The sequence below is a fragment of the Xenia sp. Carnegie-2017 genome, unplaced genomic scaffold (assembly GCF_021976095.1).
Source record: "Xenia sp. Carnegie-2017 unplaced genomic scaffold, XeniaSp_v1 HiC_scaffold_21, whole genome shotgun sequence".
Classification (NCBI taxonomy): domain Eukaryota; kingdom Metazoa; phylum Cnidaria; class Anthozoa; order Malacalcyonacea; family Xeniidae; genus Xenia; species Xenia sp. Carnegie-2017.
The window spans coordinates 5636892-5659071 of record NW_025813484.1 but is presented as its reverse complement, the minus strand read 5'-3'; the positions used below and the strand labels follow the sequence as shown (position 1 = coordinate 5659071).

Below are 22180 nucleotides of genomic sequence, written 5' to 3'. Positions count from 1 at the left end.
AAAAAGTCAACATGAAAATATTACAACCCTATGATATGGTTGAATTTTTATAAAGTTTCGTGATGTCACTTTTCAGCTTTCAGGAATTTCATTGAAAATACCATAAAACAAAGATTGATTTCTAACTAATTGTACTGTGTAAGCTAATAGCATTCGTGTGATGTGGAGTTGTACTTTGCCTTCACAGTTTATTATTCATTTCGGTCAACATGGTAATTTAATCTAAGAACTAGCTAGCACTCGATTGTCATGCAAAGAACATTCTTGTTTGGGCAAGATCGACAATTTGGTATGAAAATTGTTCTATTTATCTCTTTAAAATGTTGATTTATTCTCATTTGACTTCAGTTCCTGCAATTAGTGACATTGTTCTCTTCTCGAGCATTCAGGTTATTGCATGTATGTGTCCCTAAGTGGTTCTTAAGTGGTGGGGGCGTTTGTAATTTACAAACTATTGTGTATATTTGCATGTGAATACGTTATACCTACATAGACGCGCGATCGTGAATGATTGAGCCATTTGTTTGAAAGCCAGGTATTTTAAGAGTCATCAGCCACTACCTTATACATTATCAATAGTTCTTCTTCACAGTTCAATAGAATGCCGCGTAAGACGATAGCCGTATTTAGTGGCACCGGAGCTCAGGGTTTCAGTGTCGTGAGTGCGTTGTTGGAGCACGGTAAATACCGCATACGAGCTGTTGCGAAGTCCACCGATAACAGAAAAGCGTTGATCATTCGAGGGAAAGGAGCCGAGTTGATGAGGGCCAACCTCGATAGCATCGAGGCATGTAAGAAAGCTGTGAAAGATGCTCACGGTGTTTTTCTTGTGACAAATTTCTGGGAGCATCACGATGAGGAAAGAGAGTATCGGCAAGGAAAGAACGTCATAGATGCTTGTATCGAAGAAGGTGTACAACATTTAGTCTTCAGCGGCCAGGAATATGTCAAAAAACTACGAGGCTATCCATGCCGTAAGTTTTTTTGTTTAGTATTTTACACAGAAATAATTGTGACACTATTGCTAATTTTTACCACACTATTTTTATTTTCTAATTCAACTCTGAGTGATACACACAAGTTTGATAAGCTGGCATGTAAATGCAGCGACTGTTTTCCGGAGAACTATTCAAATCACGTATAATACTAATGCCAAATATGGCTCCCGAATAGTTTCTCTAAATGTCAGCAAATTTTGTTGGTTTAAGTGAAGTTTTAATGAATGGCATTTAAATAAGATAAAAGTCGAACGCATGGTTGCGTTTGTATCGTAGTCGATTAATTTGTTGATACTAGGAGGAATGTTTTATACAAATTTGTCACGACAGGAGATTCGCCAACGTATGAATTCCGCTCAAACTTTCCAGTCAGGAGAGTTATAAGAAAGAAAGCAAGCAAACAAAATAGTAGGTTGTAGAATTTACTTTAACTTTACGCTAGGATATTTCAATGAGCTTTTTCGCTGGACATTCTTTCACCTACGACGTCATCAAGATAATTATTGAATACCTCTTTGTTCATATCGAGCAGAATTAACATATTGTAAAAATGTAAAGTAGAATGCTTAAAGATTTTTGGTTACTACGGAAGTCTTTTTTCCTTAACGATCATAGAAAGGATATGATGTAATCAATGACTGAAAGGTTTTCGTTTTTGAGCTATCGACAAAAGAATCGAAGAAATTGACGTATTTAAACTACATGTTATTCTACGTGCATTGTTCTTGGGACTTGCTGTCTTTAAAATTTTTGTCAGTATCAGGAAATACTCTTCTTGTAAAATAGAATGAAAGAATTTAACATATTTGAGCAACATGTTATTCTACATGCTTTGTTTTCAGGACTTGCTATCTTAGTTTGTCAATATCAGGAAATGAACATGCCTTTTCTCTCAACAAACACTTCACATCGTAAAATTTCAGATATTTCCTGCAGAAATAAAGAAGTTAATTGACGATAAAATTGAGTAGTCGCCTGTGAACGGGCAGTTCGGACTGTTCTTTTGGGGATGGCGGCGGAGTAAGATCGCAGGATCTATGATATACGGACCAAATATATATTAAAGTGCAAGGCATTTAATAATCCAACAGGGTAACTGACTTGGTGGGCAACAAGGGCATATGGGTTTTTACTGACGACCATCTAGAAAATGTTTTCTTAACAGCTGTATAAGTGCATATATGGCATAAATTCGGAGCTTCTTTACTTTAATATGCGGGTAACTGATTTTAGTATATTTTGCTTTACTGTGGGACCTTTTTTCGATATAAGTCAACAACGTAGAGAGCTTTTAAGGGCAAATTAAATGACCAATGGCATAACTGCTATGAGCTCTAAGTGGGCAGGAGAGCAACAGGCCCGCATTAGTTAGCTTGCAAGGGGTGCCTTCTGGAATGTGCTCTTTATGAAAATCGAAATGAAAAAGTGCGTTCATATCGTTCGTGAATTTGTGTTCCTGTTTGCTTTTTGAAAGCACTATATTTGGTATTTTTATGCATACAAATTAAAATCCAGTTTATATTATGTCTCTTAGCAATTATTAAGAAGATGTTTTATATCGTCAGATTTTGGTGGAGGGGGCAACCAATCCCTGAATCACCACTGGAAGCCTGGTTCAAATTTACGCCACTGTTATCGGAACTTATTTAAATAAATAATAGGATAATTGTAATTCGATACTATGAACTTAAGGAAGAACGGAAATAGGAACTTATGAAAAACATTTATTAGTTGTCACACAATGTCAGGCTTCTTCCGTTCCTGGCTGTGAATGCAAAAGCTTAAAATGTTTATTTGTGATATAAAATAGTTATATTGAAATAGTTATAAGTAAAATTGCAAATTGTGTGTCGACTGCGCATACAAATTGGAAAGCATACAGTCCCAAAAACGAATCGGCAGACTCATAACTGCTTTGTGCCAACGCGCAAAGGAGAAAATTGCTACAACTATAAATGACCAGGGTTTTTTGAGATGCCTTTCGTTTTTGACGTTGATGGAAAATGAAAGATTTCCAGATGGTTCCTTCCGTAAATTTACCGATGATACTTTTCATGTAACTATATTTTTGTCGTGTTTAGCTCACTTTGACGCCAAAGGAAGAATCGAAGAATACATTCAAAACAATTTCCCGTCAACCAAGCACTGGACAATTATTCGATTACCGATTTATTTCAACACCTTTCTGACATCTAACAAACCTCTTCCAAGCTCAGATGGTACGAGAAACGTCGCAATACCCATGGGAAATTCTCCTTTGCCTGGAATTGACGTGCGTGACGTAGGAAGATGCGTCATCAGTAAGTAATACACCAACATCGATATATAACAATAATTAATCCAGACTTGTCTGTGGATTGAATTAAAACTTAAAGAGTGTATCTCGTGTCACCTTCAGTTGATTGATATTTAGTGCTCAATAATCCGTGGTATTTTTTTATTAAATAAACAGCGATTTTGGATGATCCAGAAACATACGCAAAAAGAGTGCTGGGATTAGCTGGTGGAATCCATACGGTGAATGAATATTGCGAAATACTCACAAAAAACCTTACTCCTCTTGTTTTCAAGGTAAATATTGGAATATTGTTTCAATTAATGAACCAAGCAGTGATCTTGACGAGCAGCCAGGCTGTTGAAGGAGAATCAGTAATTGGGGTGGGAGTGGGCAAAATTCATATAGCGAGCGTAGTTTTTACGTGTTGTAACATGCATTTATGCATGTAACCCCCCTTGTCCAGTAGCATCACTCCTTGCTTTTCTTTTCTTCACATGTGCTGTTTTTGCCCTTCTTTTCATCTCCTGTAGACCAAATGGCGTCAGTTCCGTAGCTAGCATTGATAATTCGAGGGAGGGAGGGCAATATTCACTTTTGTATGCCATATAATCCACAGAAAACAACTGATTTTCAATGGAACTTAGCACTCATAACTGAACGTTGAGCTAGTCTAGCGTTGACTATGGCAAACGTGTAAATTTTGGTAAACAAACGATGGATTTGATAGCTGTTATTTGCTGAAAAAATGCACATATGTTCACATTCTCCCTTCAAATGCCCTACAAAAATATGAAACACAACCTTCTCAAAATATAATAGCCGAAAAATTTGAGTTGTTCATTTCTTTCGCTATCCATTATTTGTCAATGGATCACCATGATTTATCACATTTGGCTCTGGATAACTATTTGCAGACTCTTGCAAATTTTCAACCAAGTTTGCATTTAATTACCTGTTTGTAGATGTGGATTGCCTTGGTTTAGTAAAGTCTTGAGAAGGACTGTTTGTGTTGATGAAGAACTGACTTTTCTACAACCTTATTGACTCTTGACTCAGAAGATGACTAAGGGTGTCGAAACGTCGGTCAACATCAACATCAACAGTCCTTCTCAAGGCTCTACTAACCTTGACAATCTAGATCTACAAATATGCAGCAATACTCTCGGGCTCAAACTTTTTTAAATTTATTGCTGTTAATGAAGGTAATTTTTTTAGTTTCTAAACGTTCAGCAATCTTTTTCAGTTGTGGAAGTTACCCTCAATTTTCATATATGGCAATGCCCAATACTATGATACATCCATTGTCAGCAATCACGATATCGTGCAGTTTGTTGCATATAATTTACTACAATTCACTTCCTTTTTAATTTTTCCCAACTTCACCTTGGTTAATGTCTTTCCAACGCCTTGATAATGTCATAAAAATAGGCACGGTGGGGTGAAGTATAATAGTACAATATATCACAACTAACGCGATGAATTTATTTACTCTTTTCGATTGGTAAAGTTTTAAATTAAAATTATTGTGACGAGGCTTATCAGCGTTTATATTGCCTAAAGGGCATAATCATTATGAGTACACTAAAATTTTGAATTCTTTCTTAGCAGAATTTCGACTCAGTCAATTGAAGATGGCGAATATCACGGATGTGATTTATATTAGCCAGTATGACCAGACTTGGTAATTTTTATTACCAGATCTAATGAGCTTAGATAGCTCCAGCTGATTAGATTATTGCAACATTTGGAAAAGGGAGAAGCGTTTTGCACCAATCAACGAATTTTTTATTATAAACTATTCATTAACGGTCGCACTGATTTCAGCCCGATTTAGTCAATAAAATCAGGTTTTTCATTTCTTATGCGCGCAGAAAACATGCGCACACGATGACCCTGCTCCTTTAAATGTACAAATAACATGCCTTTATTAATTTTCTTAGGACTCGAAACAGACACTCGAACGACATGCTATGTTACCTTATCCTGCTGGCGTGGAGATGGCAAGTATGTATCGATTTTATCAAGAGGGAATTGACTTTGAGCGAAGTGTTGAACTAACAAAGAAACTCAATCCCAAAGTCTGCTCCTTTGAAAAGTTTGTTCAAAGTCACAAAAAAGAACTCACCGCATTGTAGAAAAGCTTTCATGAAAAGATTTTAGTTACATTTATTAACGTTTTCGAGGCATGGAATGTTGTGATTTATTTTAGACTTTCTAACTTTGTCAGTCACGCAAGCAAAGCAGTGCTAAATAATACGAAAAATGAAACTTTTAACTGTAGTTCATCACTGAAGGCAATAAATTAATTTATTTATGCAAAACACATGTTCACTGTAAAAGATAAATTTAATTATGACTTAACTAACTTAACTAGCAAAAATACTTATTTATGAACTTAGCGATAATTTACAGTTCTCAATATATGTAAAAGGGAAATATATTTTGCACTTATTTGTTGCTATCAGTTTTGCATACTATAATTGATGTCCTTCTAATACAGGGACTTTATTTGAATGTAAATTTGTGACATAAAAATAAACATTTTTCGACTGAGAATTTCGCCGACGAAAAACTTTTGAAACAGCTATAGCTCTGAAAATTGGCATAAGTAGAACGCTATTGTCACATTTGCATTTTTATTTTTCGACCCTTTATATTGAACAGTTGTCAATTGGCAACAATAACTAAACGAAATGAAGTCAGTCAAAAATATTACTGTGAAAAGGTTTAATTTCCAGTTTTATTAATTATGCATGATTTGTTATTGAATAAACCTAAATATATGAACACGCTTACTTTAGGAATGGCATTTGAAAATGAATTCGTGATTTGGATGCCTAGTGTTTGGGTACGCATTAGCCAGATTTCCAGAATTTTGATACGTCGTAAATAGCATATGCTATATTTTACACCACGTGTGATCCAATTGCTTTTAAGTTGCATCATTGTCTGGCGCAAGCACTGCACAGGCTATTTTAAAAGAGTTTAATGTTCTGCACTATAATTTCCTCTCTCATTTCTGAAAATGGTTAGTATTTGCAGAAATTTTACTGTCAATCTTTTTTACTCTAAAGCAATTAGCTACCCCTCTGGATAGATTTTTTACGCGATTGCCTTTGCACCGCACCAACGGAGTATAAAATCTTGCGATTATATTTAGACACTGATTCATTGCAGTTTAGATGTAAACTTTAGAGTTTATCGGTTTTTCGTACCATACGATGTACTCTTGGATTTGACTTTAGCTCTTGCTATAGCGCTTCAACAAAAATTTACGTTCTTGCGTCGGTTGCACGAAACTTTAGAATGGATAGTTTGTAAAATTAACTGATAAAAGGCAAAGAACTTCATTTTTAATTGAGAGTTTACTTGAACTCCCTCCTCCCAATAAAATCTAACTGTAGAAATTGTTAATTGATTTAATTAGTTGGCAATAATTGCGTTAAATGATTGGTTAATGATCACGTGGGTGTAATGCATATACGTATTAGATAGGAGCACCAGAGGACAGGCACTTGGTACATTTAGTACGTAAGCGTGATATTTGCAAAATCAAGACTTTTCATAGTTCCAAGAGTTGAGAGACAAAGAAAACAAATTGTTTGACCGTTTAATTTGGGAAGTTTTTTATTTTATTATATAAAACAAATAGATGACATTTAACCGTTGTCTATACAGTTAGAGATATACGGGTAAGACGTCATTTGTGATAAAAACTAAAAGTGACACTCGCCCCTGCAGCTCGTGGCCACTTTTGCGTTTTATCACAATTGATTCTTGTATCTACAACTGTATAGACAACGCTTAAATGTTAACTATTTGTTAATTAAATCATACAAGAACATTGCTCTGAGTTGATTAGTTTCAAGTTTCCGAGCCAAATTTAGCGTAAAATCAAAATGTACTGTAAACAGTTAACTATCATCAATATGGATTATTTCCATTAATTTAAAAAATAATTTTATTTTTAGTAGTAACGTTTTGTAGCAGCTTAATTTTTTTTAGTTTTCAACTTAAATGAGTATGATCACTTGATCTACAAACATCATAGCTACGTAGAAAGCTTTCTTCATCGTGCATGTATTTAATAACAAAAACGGCGAGAAATTTTAGTCTGCATTCTTTTAAATTGGCTTTGAGAAAGGCAGGGACACCTTCACTCGTCCAAGTGTCGAAAAACAGCCGGACGTCGTATTCGGTTTTGTTTATATTGGCGCTTCTTATTTATTAAGCTCGTTTGTGAATAAATTTCTGTCGTCAAAAGTACGTAATTTAAAGGATATCAAAAGAATTTGTGGTATTTTGGTATTTTCCAAATTATTTCTACCACACTTTACTGTGGTCTTATTACAGACAGAGTGTATAAAAAACAATACCTTAAACAAATTGACGTTTTGTGATAATTTGCTATGTGCATTATGCGCTGCATACATAACGTATTTTTCTAACAAGCACACGAGCTTTTCGGCTTCCAGCCCTAAGGAACATAAAATAACTTCTAACAGCAAAATCTGCACAGTAATACACTCATTCCCATTAAAATTTCAACAATAAACAAATTTCTCAAGGTTTTTTTGAGACACCGTGTTTAGCAAGCAAAACCTGAATTTGCATAACGGAAGTGACGATTTTTCGCACAATATTCTCCAATATTCAAATATTATTTTCCTCTGTCACTATTTCTGGTGACACTATTGTTGTTTTCAAGCTCTTTCTTCGAACAAAAGGCCGCAAACCATGGCCCAATCTATGAATAGAAACAAAAGCTCGGCTCAAATAACGGATAACCCTTGCCCGAAGCTAAATGCTGCTATTTCCGAATTTGAGAAGTTGAGAGAGAAGCATCAATTGTTTACACGCGTCTCCTCTCAGACGACCGGTAAAATAAACGAGAAGATAGCCTTTCAGGAGTTTGGCGATGAACTGATTTCTTGTTTGGGTGTCATGAGAAGACTCATGGAAGATGCAGAGAACGAAAATAAGAAACTGAAGCAGGAGAAATTCTTGATATCGACAAAATCGGCACTGCTTTGGGTGCAGTAAATCGCGACGTTGAACAATTACGAGCCGAACTTCAGAAACAAGACCGTCGTTTGGGTGCGCTTCATATAAAGGGCGAAATGAAGGATATTTCAAACGAAAGAAACTCGGACGACTACGAGCTACGAAGAGTTTTAGCCGAGAAGGCCGAAATTCAAGCGAAATATGATGCTTTGAATGTCTGTTTTCAAGAACTTTTGGTTAAGTCTGAAAACGTCGAGAGATTGAATGAACAAGTTCGCTCCTACAAGGACGACATCGCTCGTGCACATGAAACGATAAACTGTATCAACAACGAGCGAAGAAGATTGAAGTCCGAAAAGCATGATTTGCTTGGCCAGCTGAGGGAAGCTTATTGCATTATTGAAGACAAGGAAAGCGAACTGAGGGACTTCATTACGAGTTACGAGGCGAGAATGCGAGAGTCCGAACGACAATTTGAAGATATCACGAACGAAAGACTTTCATGGATGGAAGAAAAAAAACTACTGCATAGCACACAACCGAATCAAATATCACAGCTTAAACAAGTCTTGGACACTAAAGATATCGAAGTAAAAGTACTACAAACAGAACTTTCAGAAGTCAAAGATCAACTGACGCGACTCCAGTTGACTTTGAACTGTCCCGTTTCCAAATCGGACAATCATAAAACGAACCGTTCTAATGCTGCAACAACCGCCCACGATTCGGGCATTTTAAGCCACGTTGAAAGTACAACTCGTAGAGAAGGTATGTAGGCGTAATATTTCAGAAATTTACTAAGTTTACCAGCCGTTTTGTTTGGAAATTTATAGGCAAGGATTTCGGATGTGCGTTTATGTGTGCAATACATTTTGCGATTGTTTACACTATTGTTTAGAAAGTTTATTTACACTAGACTGCGATTATCTTTGCTATATTCACGAACTCCATTAGCCTCGTCGTTATTTTACTAAATTCGATTGATTGCTGTTTGAATTTGCATTAAAGCTGTCTATCGATATTGATCGCTGGCAAAAATTTTTAAAAGCCTTTTCGCATATTTTGCTTGTCGATATTACAACGCGTGCTTTCCTTTCTTTTCCCTTTTGTGCTTCACACAAATCCCTTTCACAACGAAAACGTGGTAGAAGTTCATTTGTAAATAGCGACTTGATTTTCACCCTATGCGGTCATTATTCATGCGGGAGACAGTCATATTCTGATGAAGGTTTCATTTTCTGTTTGAATTATGCAACGATAATCTTGTATTAACGAGATACATCGTATAAAAATGCATTAGCAACAACGTAAACATTTTCCAAAGCCGCGCGAATCAAGATAAATGTTATAATATATGGCAAAAGATCCTTGTATGCGCTTATTTTCTCCGAACTACATGGGCACAATAGCCTTTTCCACACGATGAAGTTGAAAAGACAGTACATAAAATTTAAAATTCATGTCTGCGGTAATCATATTCGCTTGACAAGATGGATGATTCTAGAAATAAAGAACGTGCTCTCGCTGTACAGTACTGCTCAGAAGTAAGTTTACCGAAAACGCGTACCGAACTCGTTCCAAAATGCGTTCCAGTTGCGTTCCATTGATCGGTAATTATCATTTACACTCGCTATATAAGTGTTCAATTTCGGAAAGTTCCATGTTATACCGAGTTTATTTGAACAATCGGGAGCGCGTTCAGACCGTGTCCTCAAATTTTCTTGGAACGCGTTCGGGACGCGTTCGAAACGCAAATGGAACGCGAACGCAGTTACTTTTGAGCAGTACTGTATGCTTGAAAGGATTTTATCGTTAAAATGAATCTGGTGCGGTTTCGTTTCGCATAAATTTTTTCAAGAACAATACAATGAATATTAAGAAAGTCGTCATTTGTAATATTTCGACAACAAGTTTGAAACATGTTCGCTAACACTATTTCGTCTAGATTATCCGAATAACCTCATGCTAATTATATTCGTAAATATATACTTAACATAACATAGTAAACAATTAGATAACATTTAACAGTTGTCTATACAGTTATAGATACACGGGTTAGACGTCAATTGTGATAAAAACGCAAAAAGTGGCCACGAGCTGCAGGGGCGAGTGATCACTTTTAGTTTTTATCACAAATGACGTTTTACCCGTGTATCTCTAACTGTATAGACGACGGTGAAATGTTATCTATTTGTTTTATATAATAAAATCAAAAAAATTCTCAAATTAAACGGTCAAACAGTTTGTTTTCTTTGTCTCCCAACTCTTGGAACATTGAAAAGTCTTTTGGAATACAATTCAAGTGACATCAATTCCAAACATGATATGTCTATTATGTCGGTTTTTGGTGTGTTCAAAACCACAAGAGAGGTTATAGAGCTGCCAACAAGATCTATGCGGTTTTTAGGTGTTGGCTATTGCTTGCGATTTCTGTCTTTCTGAAGTGCAAAAACCTTGTTTTGGCGATGGCTTCTTTATGTTCATATGATGGGTTATCATTTATCTTTGTTTTTGCTCATCCTGATGTTTCTACGTCTGTGTGAAACATCGTGTACATAATACGATAAGTTTTAAATTAAAACATCGTCGACAATTGTGTATTGCTCAAAATTGTTAATGAAGGCTGTAAATCGTTTTATGTTATGGTCCATAGTTATAAAATGGAATGTGTTATAAACAATTTGCTAAGTCTGCATTTATAACATAATAAGAATGGCAAAAAAACCCCGCAGAGCAACGTGGAAGTATTATAGAAATACGAATAATAATGTTGTGGAAACAAGATTAGAATTATATCACACTTCTTTCATGATGATGATGGCTTTAGAATATTGTGGTACTTTTGTGGTATTGTGGTACTCAACAGTTTTACAAGTTTCCTTTTAAAAGCTGTGCAAAAAAGTAGGATTTTAAAATAGTACAACGACATGGGAATATGTTGTTTGAATTTTCCTGTTTTTGTGACGTGCTTGTGATATGCACGGATATTGAGCTAAATTTGTCACAAATTGTACAAGAGTCGGCTTGCCCCACTATGTCGCCTTGCCCTTCCTGATTTGTATGACAATGCCGTGGAGTATATTTCGTCACACAAATCGGCCAAAACGTTCAATGAGCTCAAAACTGCATTATATTGATGTGTTTAAAGTAAATGGTGAATCTTGGTTATTTACGGTTGATTTAGTAGCACGCACTCTTGGCATGTACTCGTTCTCCGTGGGAGACTCAGCTGTAGTCAAAATATGTTACACTTGCTCAATTCTCATTCAAAATGCCATAATGACAGTGATAGCATGTATTGTTGTTCAGTTTTCAAAGCATCAAATCTTTGTTGTTAAAACTCCATTTCAGGTCTTTAAACACGATGTTTTGAAATGTCTATATTTTGAAGAATGATGTTCTCTTAAAATCTATTTGCTAAATGTTAGATCCTGAATGCATTAGATAGCCTTGTATCAATTTTACCTTACTGTTTGTCAATTTATTTCATGCAAATTTCCTTATTTTGTCATGCGTTTTCTTTTGATTGTCTTTGCAATATTTCTAGATTCATTGGCATCTGAAAACACCATCTGCGAGGTGTTTTCGAATCACGGGAATGCTGACGAAAATGAGTCGACTTACTTCAAAAAGAGGAAACGATACGGCCGTTTGGGACTAGTACGAGTGTTCAGCCGAAGTAAAAGGAAATCGGTGGACTTAAAAGGTAACTTAATCGATGAAGTGAAAATGTAATGATCTTTTAAAGACAGAGTATTTGGATGTTATGCAACAGTGGCAGCGCACCGTTTTTAAAGATGGGATGAAAATCTGACTTCCGTAAAAATGAGGCAGGGCCAGCCTGGCTCACCTTTTCGTGCGGACCTGTGTGTCATGCCAAAGTGCTTTTTCCGTAAGATGGTGAAATATCTGAATTTTGCAAAAATTTGACATTAAGTTCTAAATTTTTAAACTGACTTCTTAAATTTCACTCAAAATTAATTCGAAATCAAAATGCAAAGCAGATTAAAATTAATTCAATTTTAGTGTACGCTTTAAATGGGTAAAATTGTGTATTTGGCTTCTAAGAAACATGAATTTCAAAATTTCGCATCATTTTTATTTTATAAAAGAAATAAAAAAATGGTTTTCATGTTTGCACTGGCTTTTAAAAATCACGGAGATGTTTAAGAGGACTCTCGAGCAGATGTAACCCTCGACCTGCGGTCCAGGGCTTTCATTGGTTTAATTGGTTTGCATAATAAACCTGTACGAACACAGTAATTATCTTATTTTTAATTTAACAGCCTTACATTCACTGTAAAAAACCTTAATCTTCCCTCCATCGTGACAACTCTCTGTCTTAAAGGTCTTCCGGTATCGTCTGTTAGCGACGATTTCGACAGCGAAGTGTCGGATCTTGTTCAATTGTGGGAGAACAATAAATCGAATCCTATATCACAATGGAAGTCACCCGCAGTCATCGCTTTTTTACATGTACACCTTCAGATGCCTATGTATACAGATCGGTGTATGGAGAACGTGAAAAGTGGCCGAATTCTTGCTGACATGAGTGACGCCGAGTTATCTAGGAGTCTGGGAATCATAAGTTATATGCATCGAAGGAAGATACGCCTGGCGATCGAGGATTTTCGCCATCCCGCCTCTGTGTATGTAATTTATGTGAGTTTAAGCAATCTATAGTTTCCTTGGCGTGATGGAAACAATTTTTCACTGAAAACGCGCTTTCAAGATATGGCATTTTTTTGAGTCTGTGTCGAGCACCAAAGGTGTGAGTCGTACTAGGGAGGACTGGGGGCATGCTACTCCCAAAAATTTTCATATGATAAAGCTCTAAAATGTCATTTCTTGAACTCTTGCATGTAAAATACTACTTAATGTATAGTTTCAAATACAATAAATTCAAAATTTGAATTTTTCCAGCAATAAATTCAAAATTTGGCGACCCTTATTCATTAGAGCACTCCCAGCCTCTCAGCCAGCATGCCACTGTTTAGTTGTTTAATATTCAAAATTTGACGTGTTTATTCATAACAGTGCTCCCCCACGGCTGCCTCGCGAACACGTCCCTGTTTATTTGTATACGAATTGCAAACGCAGCACAAGAAACGCAGTCCTTTAGAAAGCCTTAGCAGCTAGTTTTTCATTTTTTCCACACTTAGTGTTTTCACTCGACTGCAGACGTATGCCTGTCGCATAAAGCAACGATCACAAGCGCCATATTGTGATTATCAACCATTATCATATACAGGCACTAAAAAGAAACTGCTCATCGGCATGAAAATAGTTTGATAGGTTAGTGATGGGACAAAGAGCCAATAGATTATAAACAAGTTGCCAAACAAAGAACAGTGGTATGTATAGTAACTACTACGTACTATTTTGCTTTAATTAACTACAGTTTTGTATCGATTACCCATGCTGTATGTCAAGTTAATTAATCTTTACCGAGTACGATTATCTTTACTATCCCATTTAACTCTGCCTGACCAGTCCTTTTTCACTGCCTGTGTATGAATTGCAACGATGTTATCCCGAAGAAAGTCACGTGACCTGTATTGCCTGCGCTTACACCTTATATTTAAGAATTTATGCATGCGTGTTTAATGTAAGCGAGTTATATTTGTAAAATGCTTATTATATCATGCTCTCTTTCTCATTGATCACAAACTTGATCACAAAACTAATGTAAACTGCGCGACTTCTAAATTTATTTATAGATGTGTTGTATATGTATGTATGCAACTTTGCGTTTGTTGACCATTGACCAGTGGTGTGCTGGCATGCGGGGAGAGGGCCACCCTTTTGATGTTGTTTTTTGTGGAGGTTGGCACAAAAAAGAATTTAAAGCGTGGAATTTTAATTTAGGTTAGAAAATGCATTTGAAATAATGTAAAGCCCAGGCAATTTTAGAGCCTCTTAAGTTAAAAATTTTCTGACGGAGCATGTGTACAGACCGCCTTACGACTCCCATCTGCAGTACTCGACACCGGCCTTAGTCGCTCGTTTTTAAAGGGGCTGGCTACCTCTCACCCAAGCAAAATTTAATAAAGAAACAAAATATATGTATGTATGTGTTTTACCAGCATGCCACTGCCGCTGACCTAACCCTATTCCTCTTCGACAAAATAACTTGGGAGCAATTGACATTTTTATGCAAAATATATTAATTTAGCCTTACGGTTGGTGTTTTCTAAGTACTAAACAATCTTTTATGATGCGATTTAACATATTGTGCAATTTCTAACGTTTCTATAGAAAATACTCGAAGATAGGTGAAATCAATCATCATTTTATCGCTCACGATTGGCTCGCCCATATTGGTCTTAGCCAATACTCTTTCACTTTCGAAACGCAAATGGTTGACGGTCGAGTTCTCACTGCATTAACGAGAAAGGATATTGAAAAATACTTGAACATTACCTCAAAGTTTCATCAGGTAAGCTTAGTTGATCGAGAAATATTTCCGAAACTAATTTTTGGGAAAAAAGTGTCTGGCATTGGTTTTTTCAATTTAGCCTATACCTTTCTGGAAATGTTCTAAATAAGTTATCATTAAAATTTCAGTTTGTTAGAAGTCATCAACTATACAATCTTCATTTAATCAAAATGCGCAAAGTTCTACCGATTTTTTGGAGGTTTGATGTCTGTCTGCTCACTTTCTCTTTGTATAGAACCTAAAGTTGTTAGATTCTCTTAAAGCGATTGGTTTGCAAAACATTGAAGTCGCAAGAAGTTGATGTTACCATATTGCTTATGCCTAATCTGGATATTTTCAGATATATTAATAGCCAGCGAAAATAATTATTTCATTTTTTGTTCTCTACAACATGCAAAACCAAACAAAACAACAATACTCATTTTTTCAAGGCTATATAAGACATCGCATTGGTTTTTCCCAACCAAAAAAACGGATGTAATGTTTGAGATTGATTCACTTTCTTGTTCGTTTTATTAAATACCAGTCATTGAAAGTAAACATCATATCTCAGTAATCCCTTTTTATAAAATGTACACTTTTTTAGGAAAGCATACTTTTTGGGGTTGATCTTCTCAAGCATCTTGACTACGATCGCGAGGTAAGAACTTGAACAAAACAGTTACTTCATGTAGCTATGGTATATATCACCATGATAAGTACGAGAAATAACTGTGTTGTGCAAACTAAAGTTTCTGCAGTAAACATTAATTTATGAAATTTGCTCGCAAGAAGGGGGAATGTTTTATCCAGGACTACCATGAATGCCTCTCTCCCCCATCGATGTGCAATTGTATCGACTTCACAAATACTTGCAGACGATGCATGATTTTGTCTAGGTTCTTGCGAGACGTAAAGAGAAGTGCGATGAGTACGATCATGACCCGTTGGTTTGGAGTAACGAAAGAGTGATTCGTTGGTGTGATGCCATTAACCTCAAGGTAATCATTTCCTTGAAAATAATTTACGTTGAACGATCGGAAATGTTTTCCAGCGAGTAAATTTTACTCTTTGATATGGATATGCATTGTGATGTACGTGTATTGTAGTCTTTTTGTTTCAGTTATAACTAAGTATTGTGACTCAAACACTATCTTAGTATAACTAAATATTATCGATTTCATTTTATTGGGAAGTGTTTTTTTACCAAAAATATTTTCATCACTGACTTTCGACAGAGTGCAAAACACGTCCAAAACTAAGTACAAATAAACTTGACGTCATTACTTGGTCTATATTAAACAACTATGAGGTGAGGTTGTGGATAGTGTCAGTAATTATTCAGACCGAGGACAATGTTATCTGCTTTCGCGAATCTGAGGCGGATGACTTTGACCGAGGTCTGAATGATTCTTGATATCATGGGAAAGCTGAATTCAATTGTTTTATAATACAATTATAAATGCAAAAGACTTTAAACTATTTTGTACGGAAGTCATAAAGTTTTCCGTGCCTCCACATAAACTAATCTTAGTCGTTCGCTTCCTTGTTTATCTCGCAAAAACTTTTCTGATAGACAGTGTAGCTATGCTTGTGTTTTTTTGAGTCATTATTCTTAAAAATCCTATCCAAATTTGTTTGCAAAACGCTTGCAAGTCTCAAAAAAGATTGAAACATAATACGTTTAGTGCGGTGTTGGTTGTAACATAAAAATTACGTCACGTACAGTGAATTTTCAATGTTTTGTAGCTGGTAAACATTGAGAATCATCAGTCGGCTCTTAACCTATCACAATCGAGAATGCAATGTCATTGTTTAACAACATGGGTTATTGGTTATAGCTTTGACCAATCAAATTGCTTCATTTCTCAACGATTTTATGCTCCATTTCTCAACAACTATATCTCTGTTGTACAGGAATACTCCAGTAATTTACGCTCCAGTGGTGTCTTTGGTGGTCTTCTTGTTTTAAATAATTCGTTTGGTCCCGAAGAATTTGCCAAATGTCTAAATATTCCCGAGGAGAAAACGGCCATACGGAAGCATTTAGTTGGAGAACTATCGTCATTGATGATCAATGCAAGGTATTCTTGTTTAGCAATTTATTGCAACCTTTAACGTTAACTGTTTTAGCCTTCCTCACGATGGAAAATAAGCATAAAATAATAGACGCCAGCATTCGCGTATGAATTGTTTGATCATCGAATGGCTTTGAATTGAAAGATGGAAATCTGGTATGCATATAAAATCCATGAAAAATCCTTTGAAAACATCCTAGAGTAGAAGTTCAAATTTGTCGTAAAATGATGCACATTTCGCAAAGCTAGTGATCGGGTTTTTCAAACGTTGTTTCCCTCGCTGTTTATTCAATTTTGATTATTCTTGTGCACTTAAAGTTCTTATTCCAGGGTCAGGAAAATGACTTCTTTTTTCAACATATTTGATACGTCGAAAACTTTATATTCCTGGACTTCTCGAATTTAGAAGTATGACTTGGCCCCAGAAGTGACGTAAAAAGGAGAAAACACTCGTTTTCGTAAAGTATAAATACCGTACAGTAAGATTACAATTCTGTGGGAAATAGCCTCCGAACTGTTTTACTTTTTAAACGTTTTCTTTGAGTATTCGTTCAAAAGATGTTGTTAAACTATACACCTTTTCGGCATATGAAGTTTACATTGCTGTTTTTTAAGAAGATTTTCTAACAGCTTAAAACAGCTTTAAACCTCTTTATAAAGCTACATCTATAGCTCATGTATCTTTTTTACGTCACTTCCGGTGCGAAGTCGCCTTCTTTTACCCTTAAAACGTTCACAAAGATAAAATTTTGCACCTATCAAACATACAGCAAATGTTCTTAAATTCGATCTAACATTTATGTAGGCACTTCAATCTAAAACAACTATATCAAGAAGGCTCAAAGCAATGCATTTAACGAGATTTGGCCTTGCTATTGACGCTCTCATTTTGCAATTTCACCATTACTTTTCTTAAATCAAACTGTTTTTGTTGTATAGAATTAATTCGAGCGGGTGGTTACGATCGCGAAGCTTCAGTCGACGTAGTTTTCGTCCAAGATCGAAAAGTCTTTATCGTCACAGTCAACGTGCAGGAGAGTATGAAGTCACTGGTAACAGCCAAGATGACAATGTTACCAAGGTTAGTTGATAGTCGGGGGCGAGTGTCACTTTTAGTTTTATCACAAATGACGTCTTACCCGTGTATCTCTAACTGTATAGACAACGGTTAAATGTTATCTATTTGTTTTTTATAATAAAATCAAAAAAATTCTCAAATTAAACGGTCAAACATTTTGTTTTCTTTATCTCCCAACACTTGGAACATTGAAAAGTCTTGATTTTGCAAATATAACGCTTACGTGATCTATAGTATTGAAGAAATGCTGTTGGCTAGCATAATTACGTGATAATATTTTGGAATACAATTCAAGTGACATCAATTCCAAACATGAATCACGTGATAAAATGTGATTGGCTCACAAAATAAACAAGCAACAAGCAATGGCTGATCAATTTTGTTGAAATTTTGTTATCGAAGACGAAGTACAAATTAATGTTTGAAAACCGGGTTTTTTCTTTTCTTTTTGCTCAAATACGTTAACTGCCTCAACTAGGTCTTCGTGAATATCTTTATTTTCCCATTCAGGGAGGTATTGCGATAAATTTTCAAATATATCTGCCATTTGCTTGTTTTTATAAACATGAAATTTTCTGTGACGTCCTTATGTCCTCTTATAGATCATAGCTCTCGACCAATGAAATTGCTCAAATTCTTCTAGTTATTATATAATTATTTCTTGCAGATTTTTTACAGATATCCCAGAGGGAATCTCTGTCTACTTTTAAATTTTTTGTGATGAACGTGGCTGTAGTAGAGAAGTTAAGATTTCGTTGCACGATAACAACTAACGGAAAAATTTAAAAGAGCGACTACGAACATAAATTCATAACATAACATAGCTATGTATAATGCGTGCCCTGGTTAGTCAAAGACTGTGCTTGGAACAGGCCATCAAAACACGACACGGCAACCGTTAAAGTGTCTCTACCAGTAAAAGCGTTTATTTGCAACATTGAAACTTGGTGTATATAACTTATCAGTTTATCGAAGTTGGTCAAACTGTCTTCTTCTTATGACGGTTTTAAGTTGCGTTTCAATGCACTTTGTCCGGCGTAGCATGAAATCTGGGTCTAGCCAAACTCTGACGTCATCCAAGGTAGTTGGTATATGCATCTTGCATCGATGAGTCCTTTGCATGACGTCACAAAAATAAGTTATTTCAGACTTTTTGTACGATGGAAAAGGTCCATTACAAGAAGCATTTTTTCTAGCTTTAAACAGCCTTAAAAATGGGACAATTTGACCAACTTAAAAACTTTTTTCCTCTAAATTTCACTAAATTTCGAAAATTTGCTATTTTTGCCAAAAGGGGCACTTTACGTAATTCTCAAGACCAGTTGAATAGTTTCTTTTCGTCGATTTTCGTTCCTTTTTGTCGATTCACACTTCTGTGCGCTGTCGCAGTGCTCTGATTTTTAGAAATGAAGATTAGAAGCAGTTATTCTGAAAATGGTTTTGCTAGACCAGGGACGTCACAAAGACCTTCAGTTTGGGGGGGGTAGCAAATATCTACCTGGGGCCGGTTGTACGAAAGGCGTTTAAGTCGCTAATTACCGTTTAAATTGCAGTCCACCCTATAAATTTAAAACACTTGAAAATCCCGTTGTACAAAGCCCGTTCACCAGTTAAATTTTGCCAATTCACCGTATAAATTTAAACGGTCTCATGAGACCGTTTAAGTCGCTAAACGTCAGATAAAGCGTTGTTGTTTTGCAGTTTTTTTTCTCAAAAGACTTTCAGATTACATGGCATTCATTTCTACGCTCTCCAAAAAGTAAATAGACCGGCTGATCGAATTTATAGGTGTGAAATGCGATGTAAAATAGACGACCTGCGCTTCAACGTACTACAGTGGCAACGAGTAACGAGTTGCATGAACGCTGTCGCTTCAGTAAAAAAGCTACTGGCTATACATAACACGTCTTGTCAAAAACCATGTCCAAACAATAGGAGTAGAGTAAAAAAAAAATTTATCGGCGTCTTACAAGACTCATATGAAACTTTGAATCGTATTCTATATTTTATATGAAGATATTATGTCTTTTTGGCAGTTTCTTTACACCATGTCGTATGAAAAAACGAAGAAAGTCCACTAAATTGCAGTCAGCCAACGTCTGGGACAAAATAAGCCTTCATAACGCTACAATTTTTTGCACCCGAAGGCTTTCAGCAAGTAAACAAATTTACTGACTGTAATAAATATACTAAAATTATATTTCTCGAGTTTTCCCGCCTAGTTGCCAAATGATTAAACAGTAAAAACCGGTTTTTTCTTGTTTTCCTCGTTTAAATTTCAGCTTATAGTTAAACGCTATTTCAAACGTGCAACTCAAGTTTATCCATCGTTTAACTATCCGCCGGATAAGAACTTTATACGGTTTATAGAGGCCAAACGTCGTTTAGTTTAAACGCATTACAACCGGCCCCTGAACATTTTTCCAAATTTTCCTGAAATTTGTTATTTTCCTGTAATGGCTTCCAAACTTTCAATTTTAAAAAATAAATGATCAGTTTTAAAATATTTTATTCCGTCATAATGAAGAATATGCAGCCGTATATGCCACTCAACAATTGAAGAAGTGAAATTTCTGTCCTAAAAATGGTAATAATGATTACGGCATTGACAACCATAGGCGTACGGCAGCTTTAAGTTTTGAGGGGGTAGTGGTTTACTTGCCCAAATTTCCTACCGATCTAAAAGCCATTGCAGTGATTTTTACTACCATGCAGATTTTGTATTATCAATTGGTCGTGTAAACTAATATCCACCTTAGTCGTCGAAACTCGACACGTAGAAATGATTGAATGTTTTGCTTACATTGTGTTTACTTTCCACAAAGTTTTAATTGTTTGTGTATTTATACTGAGTAAGCATAGAGCAAAGCATAACATATCATTGTCAGTGTTGTTCTGTAACTATTGTTTCTTTGCATATTTTATTATTAAAGGTAAATTTTGCATGTTTATTTTTAACTAGCATCAAAAATTGCTTTGTCATACCTGTTAGATGCCAGTAATTTAAGAATGGCAACAAACGCATGTGCAGCAATTTAAATTTACGTATAATAGTACGTATTACTTTTTTTGACATTTGGTAGGAGTTTGTTCAAAATGAAAATAAAAGTAAACAGACTAGTATTAGAATATTATTCTCGAGTTGCCCGACCAATGCTGTCGTGTTTAGAGCGGCAAAATCTTCATTTATGTAGAATAGCTTCGGGAAAGTCACAATTCTCGTGTGTGGAATGGGAATAATTTTGCAATGAAAAATGTTCACTCTACTTAGTTTTCATTCACTCGCAGAGGTTTTCATTCCCATCTTATTTTCCCCCGAAATAAAGGGGGGTGAGAGGTAAAATTAGTCATGTGATAATTTGAATTTTTGAACAAAGGGCCTGAAAGTGTAATTTATTGAACAAATCAAGTATAAATGATTAAACATAGCTCAATCTCTAGTGTATTTTGTGGGGGTGGGGGAAGCTATGGTGCCTCCTCGCTCATCTAGTCTCTATTCGTGTAAGTCTTGCGTCGATCCATTATAGTTTGCTTAGTGACAATAAAAATTACGTAGTATAACATAAGCTCGAAATTTTCATGTATTAATGCAAAACGAGTTTCTTTCATGTAGCTAGCTATAAACTCCTACTTGTTCATATCAAATTACTGCAGAGCTGTGTTACATTGATTTTGTGAAACTTTTCTTTAGTTACTTGAATTGAATGGATGTAACCAGGACGTTTATAATGTCGCGCCGGGCGATCCTACGAAGCGAAATTCCTTCGAGAGGTGGTCATTAAGGATACAGCGACCCAAGTCTACTGATTGCGAACGTCATCTTGTGGAATAAAATATGTGCTTTTGATGGCAAATCGCATGCACTCCAAAACGAACCACTATTTGTACAGCAAAACTTAATTGCACTGTAAGCGTAGTTAGTGCTTCAAACAATGATTTCGTTGTTCAAATTTTTAAGCCTTGCGTCGTGCACAAAAATTTTTACAGCGCTGAACCGGGTTGGAGAAATCGTTTCTTCTTGCAATGTTGCGTTCATATTGTTGCTCTTGATGTACTTTTTATGACGATGCTTTGAATTTTTGTTCAGTTTAATAAATAAATTTTGTATATTTCCTTTTTGCTGTGAATATCGCAAACATCCGATAGTTCGACTTGATGATGCTACCGAAACTTTCTTTCTCATTAGAAAATTTTGCGAAAAACGCTTGCCACAACCTTCATGAAATCAGTTTACCTTGTTTTTTCAGCCTTGATGGCTTTTGCCAGCAATGGCGTCTACCAGGGAAATGCGGCGATGAATGAATAGATGAACGAACGAATGGATAA

At 35.8% G+C, this 22180-nt stretch overlaps 2 protein-coding genes across 2 annotated transcripts; both read left to right on the top strand.

The window, feature by feature from the left end:
- The first annotated feature begins 512 nt into the window (after positions 1–512).
- On the top strand, positions 513–5832 carry LOC124443942 (nmrA-like family domain-containing protein 1). Its single transcript, XM_046994491.1, has 5 exons — positions 513–535; positions 593–974; positions 3080–3298; positions 3451–3569; positions 5217–5832. Exons 2-5 carry the CDS (start codon positions 602–604, stop codon positions 5409–5411), a joined length of 906 nt encoding a protein of 301 aa, XP_046850447.1. The 5' UTR covers positions 513–535; positions 593–601; the 3' UTR covers positions 5412–5832.
- A 2116-nt stretch (positions 5833–7948) lies between these two features.
- Positions 7949–21967, top strand: LOC124443941 (kazrin-like). Its single transcript, XM_046994490.1, is given in 10 exon segments — positions 7949–8287; positions 8290–9048; positions 11828–11986; positions 12629–12929; positions 14539–14719; positions 15306–15359; positions 15598–15699; positions 16616–16782; positions 17716–17857; positions 21546–21967. Coding segments are annotated over 10 exon segments (2280 nt in total). The 5' UTR covers positions 7949–8013; the 3' UTR covers positions 21687–21967.
- The last annotated feature ends 213 nt before the right edge of the window (positions 21968–22180 follow it).

Coding starts and splice junctions, on each gene's coding strand:
- LOC124443942 (XM_046994491.1), top strand. CDS start 602: ATGCCGCGTAAGACGATAGCCGTATTTAGTGGCACCGGAGCTCAGGGT. Junction 975..3,079: donor ACTACGAGGCTATCCATGCC/GTAAGTTTTTTT, acceptor TGTCGTGTTTAG/CTCACTTTGACGCCAAAGGA. Junction 3,570..5,216: donor TTACTCCTCTTGTTTTCAAG/GTAAATATTGGA, acceptor TAATTTTCTTAG/GACTCGAAACAGACACTCGA.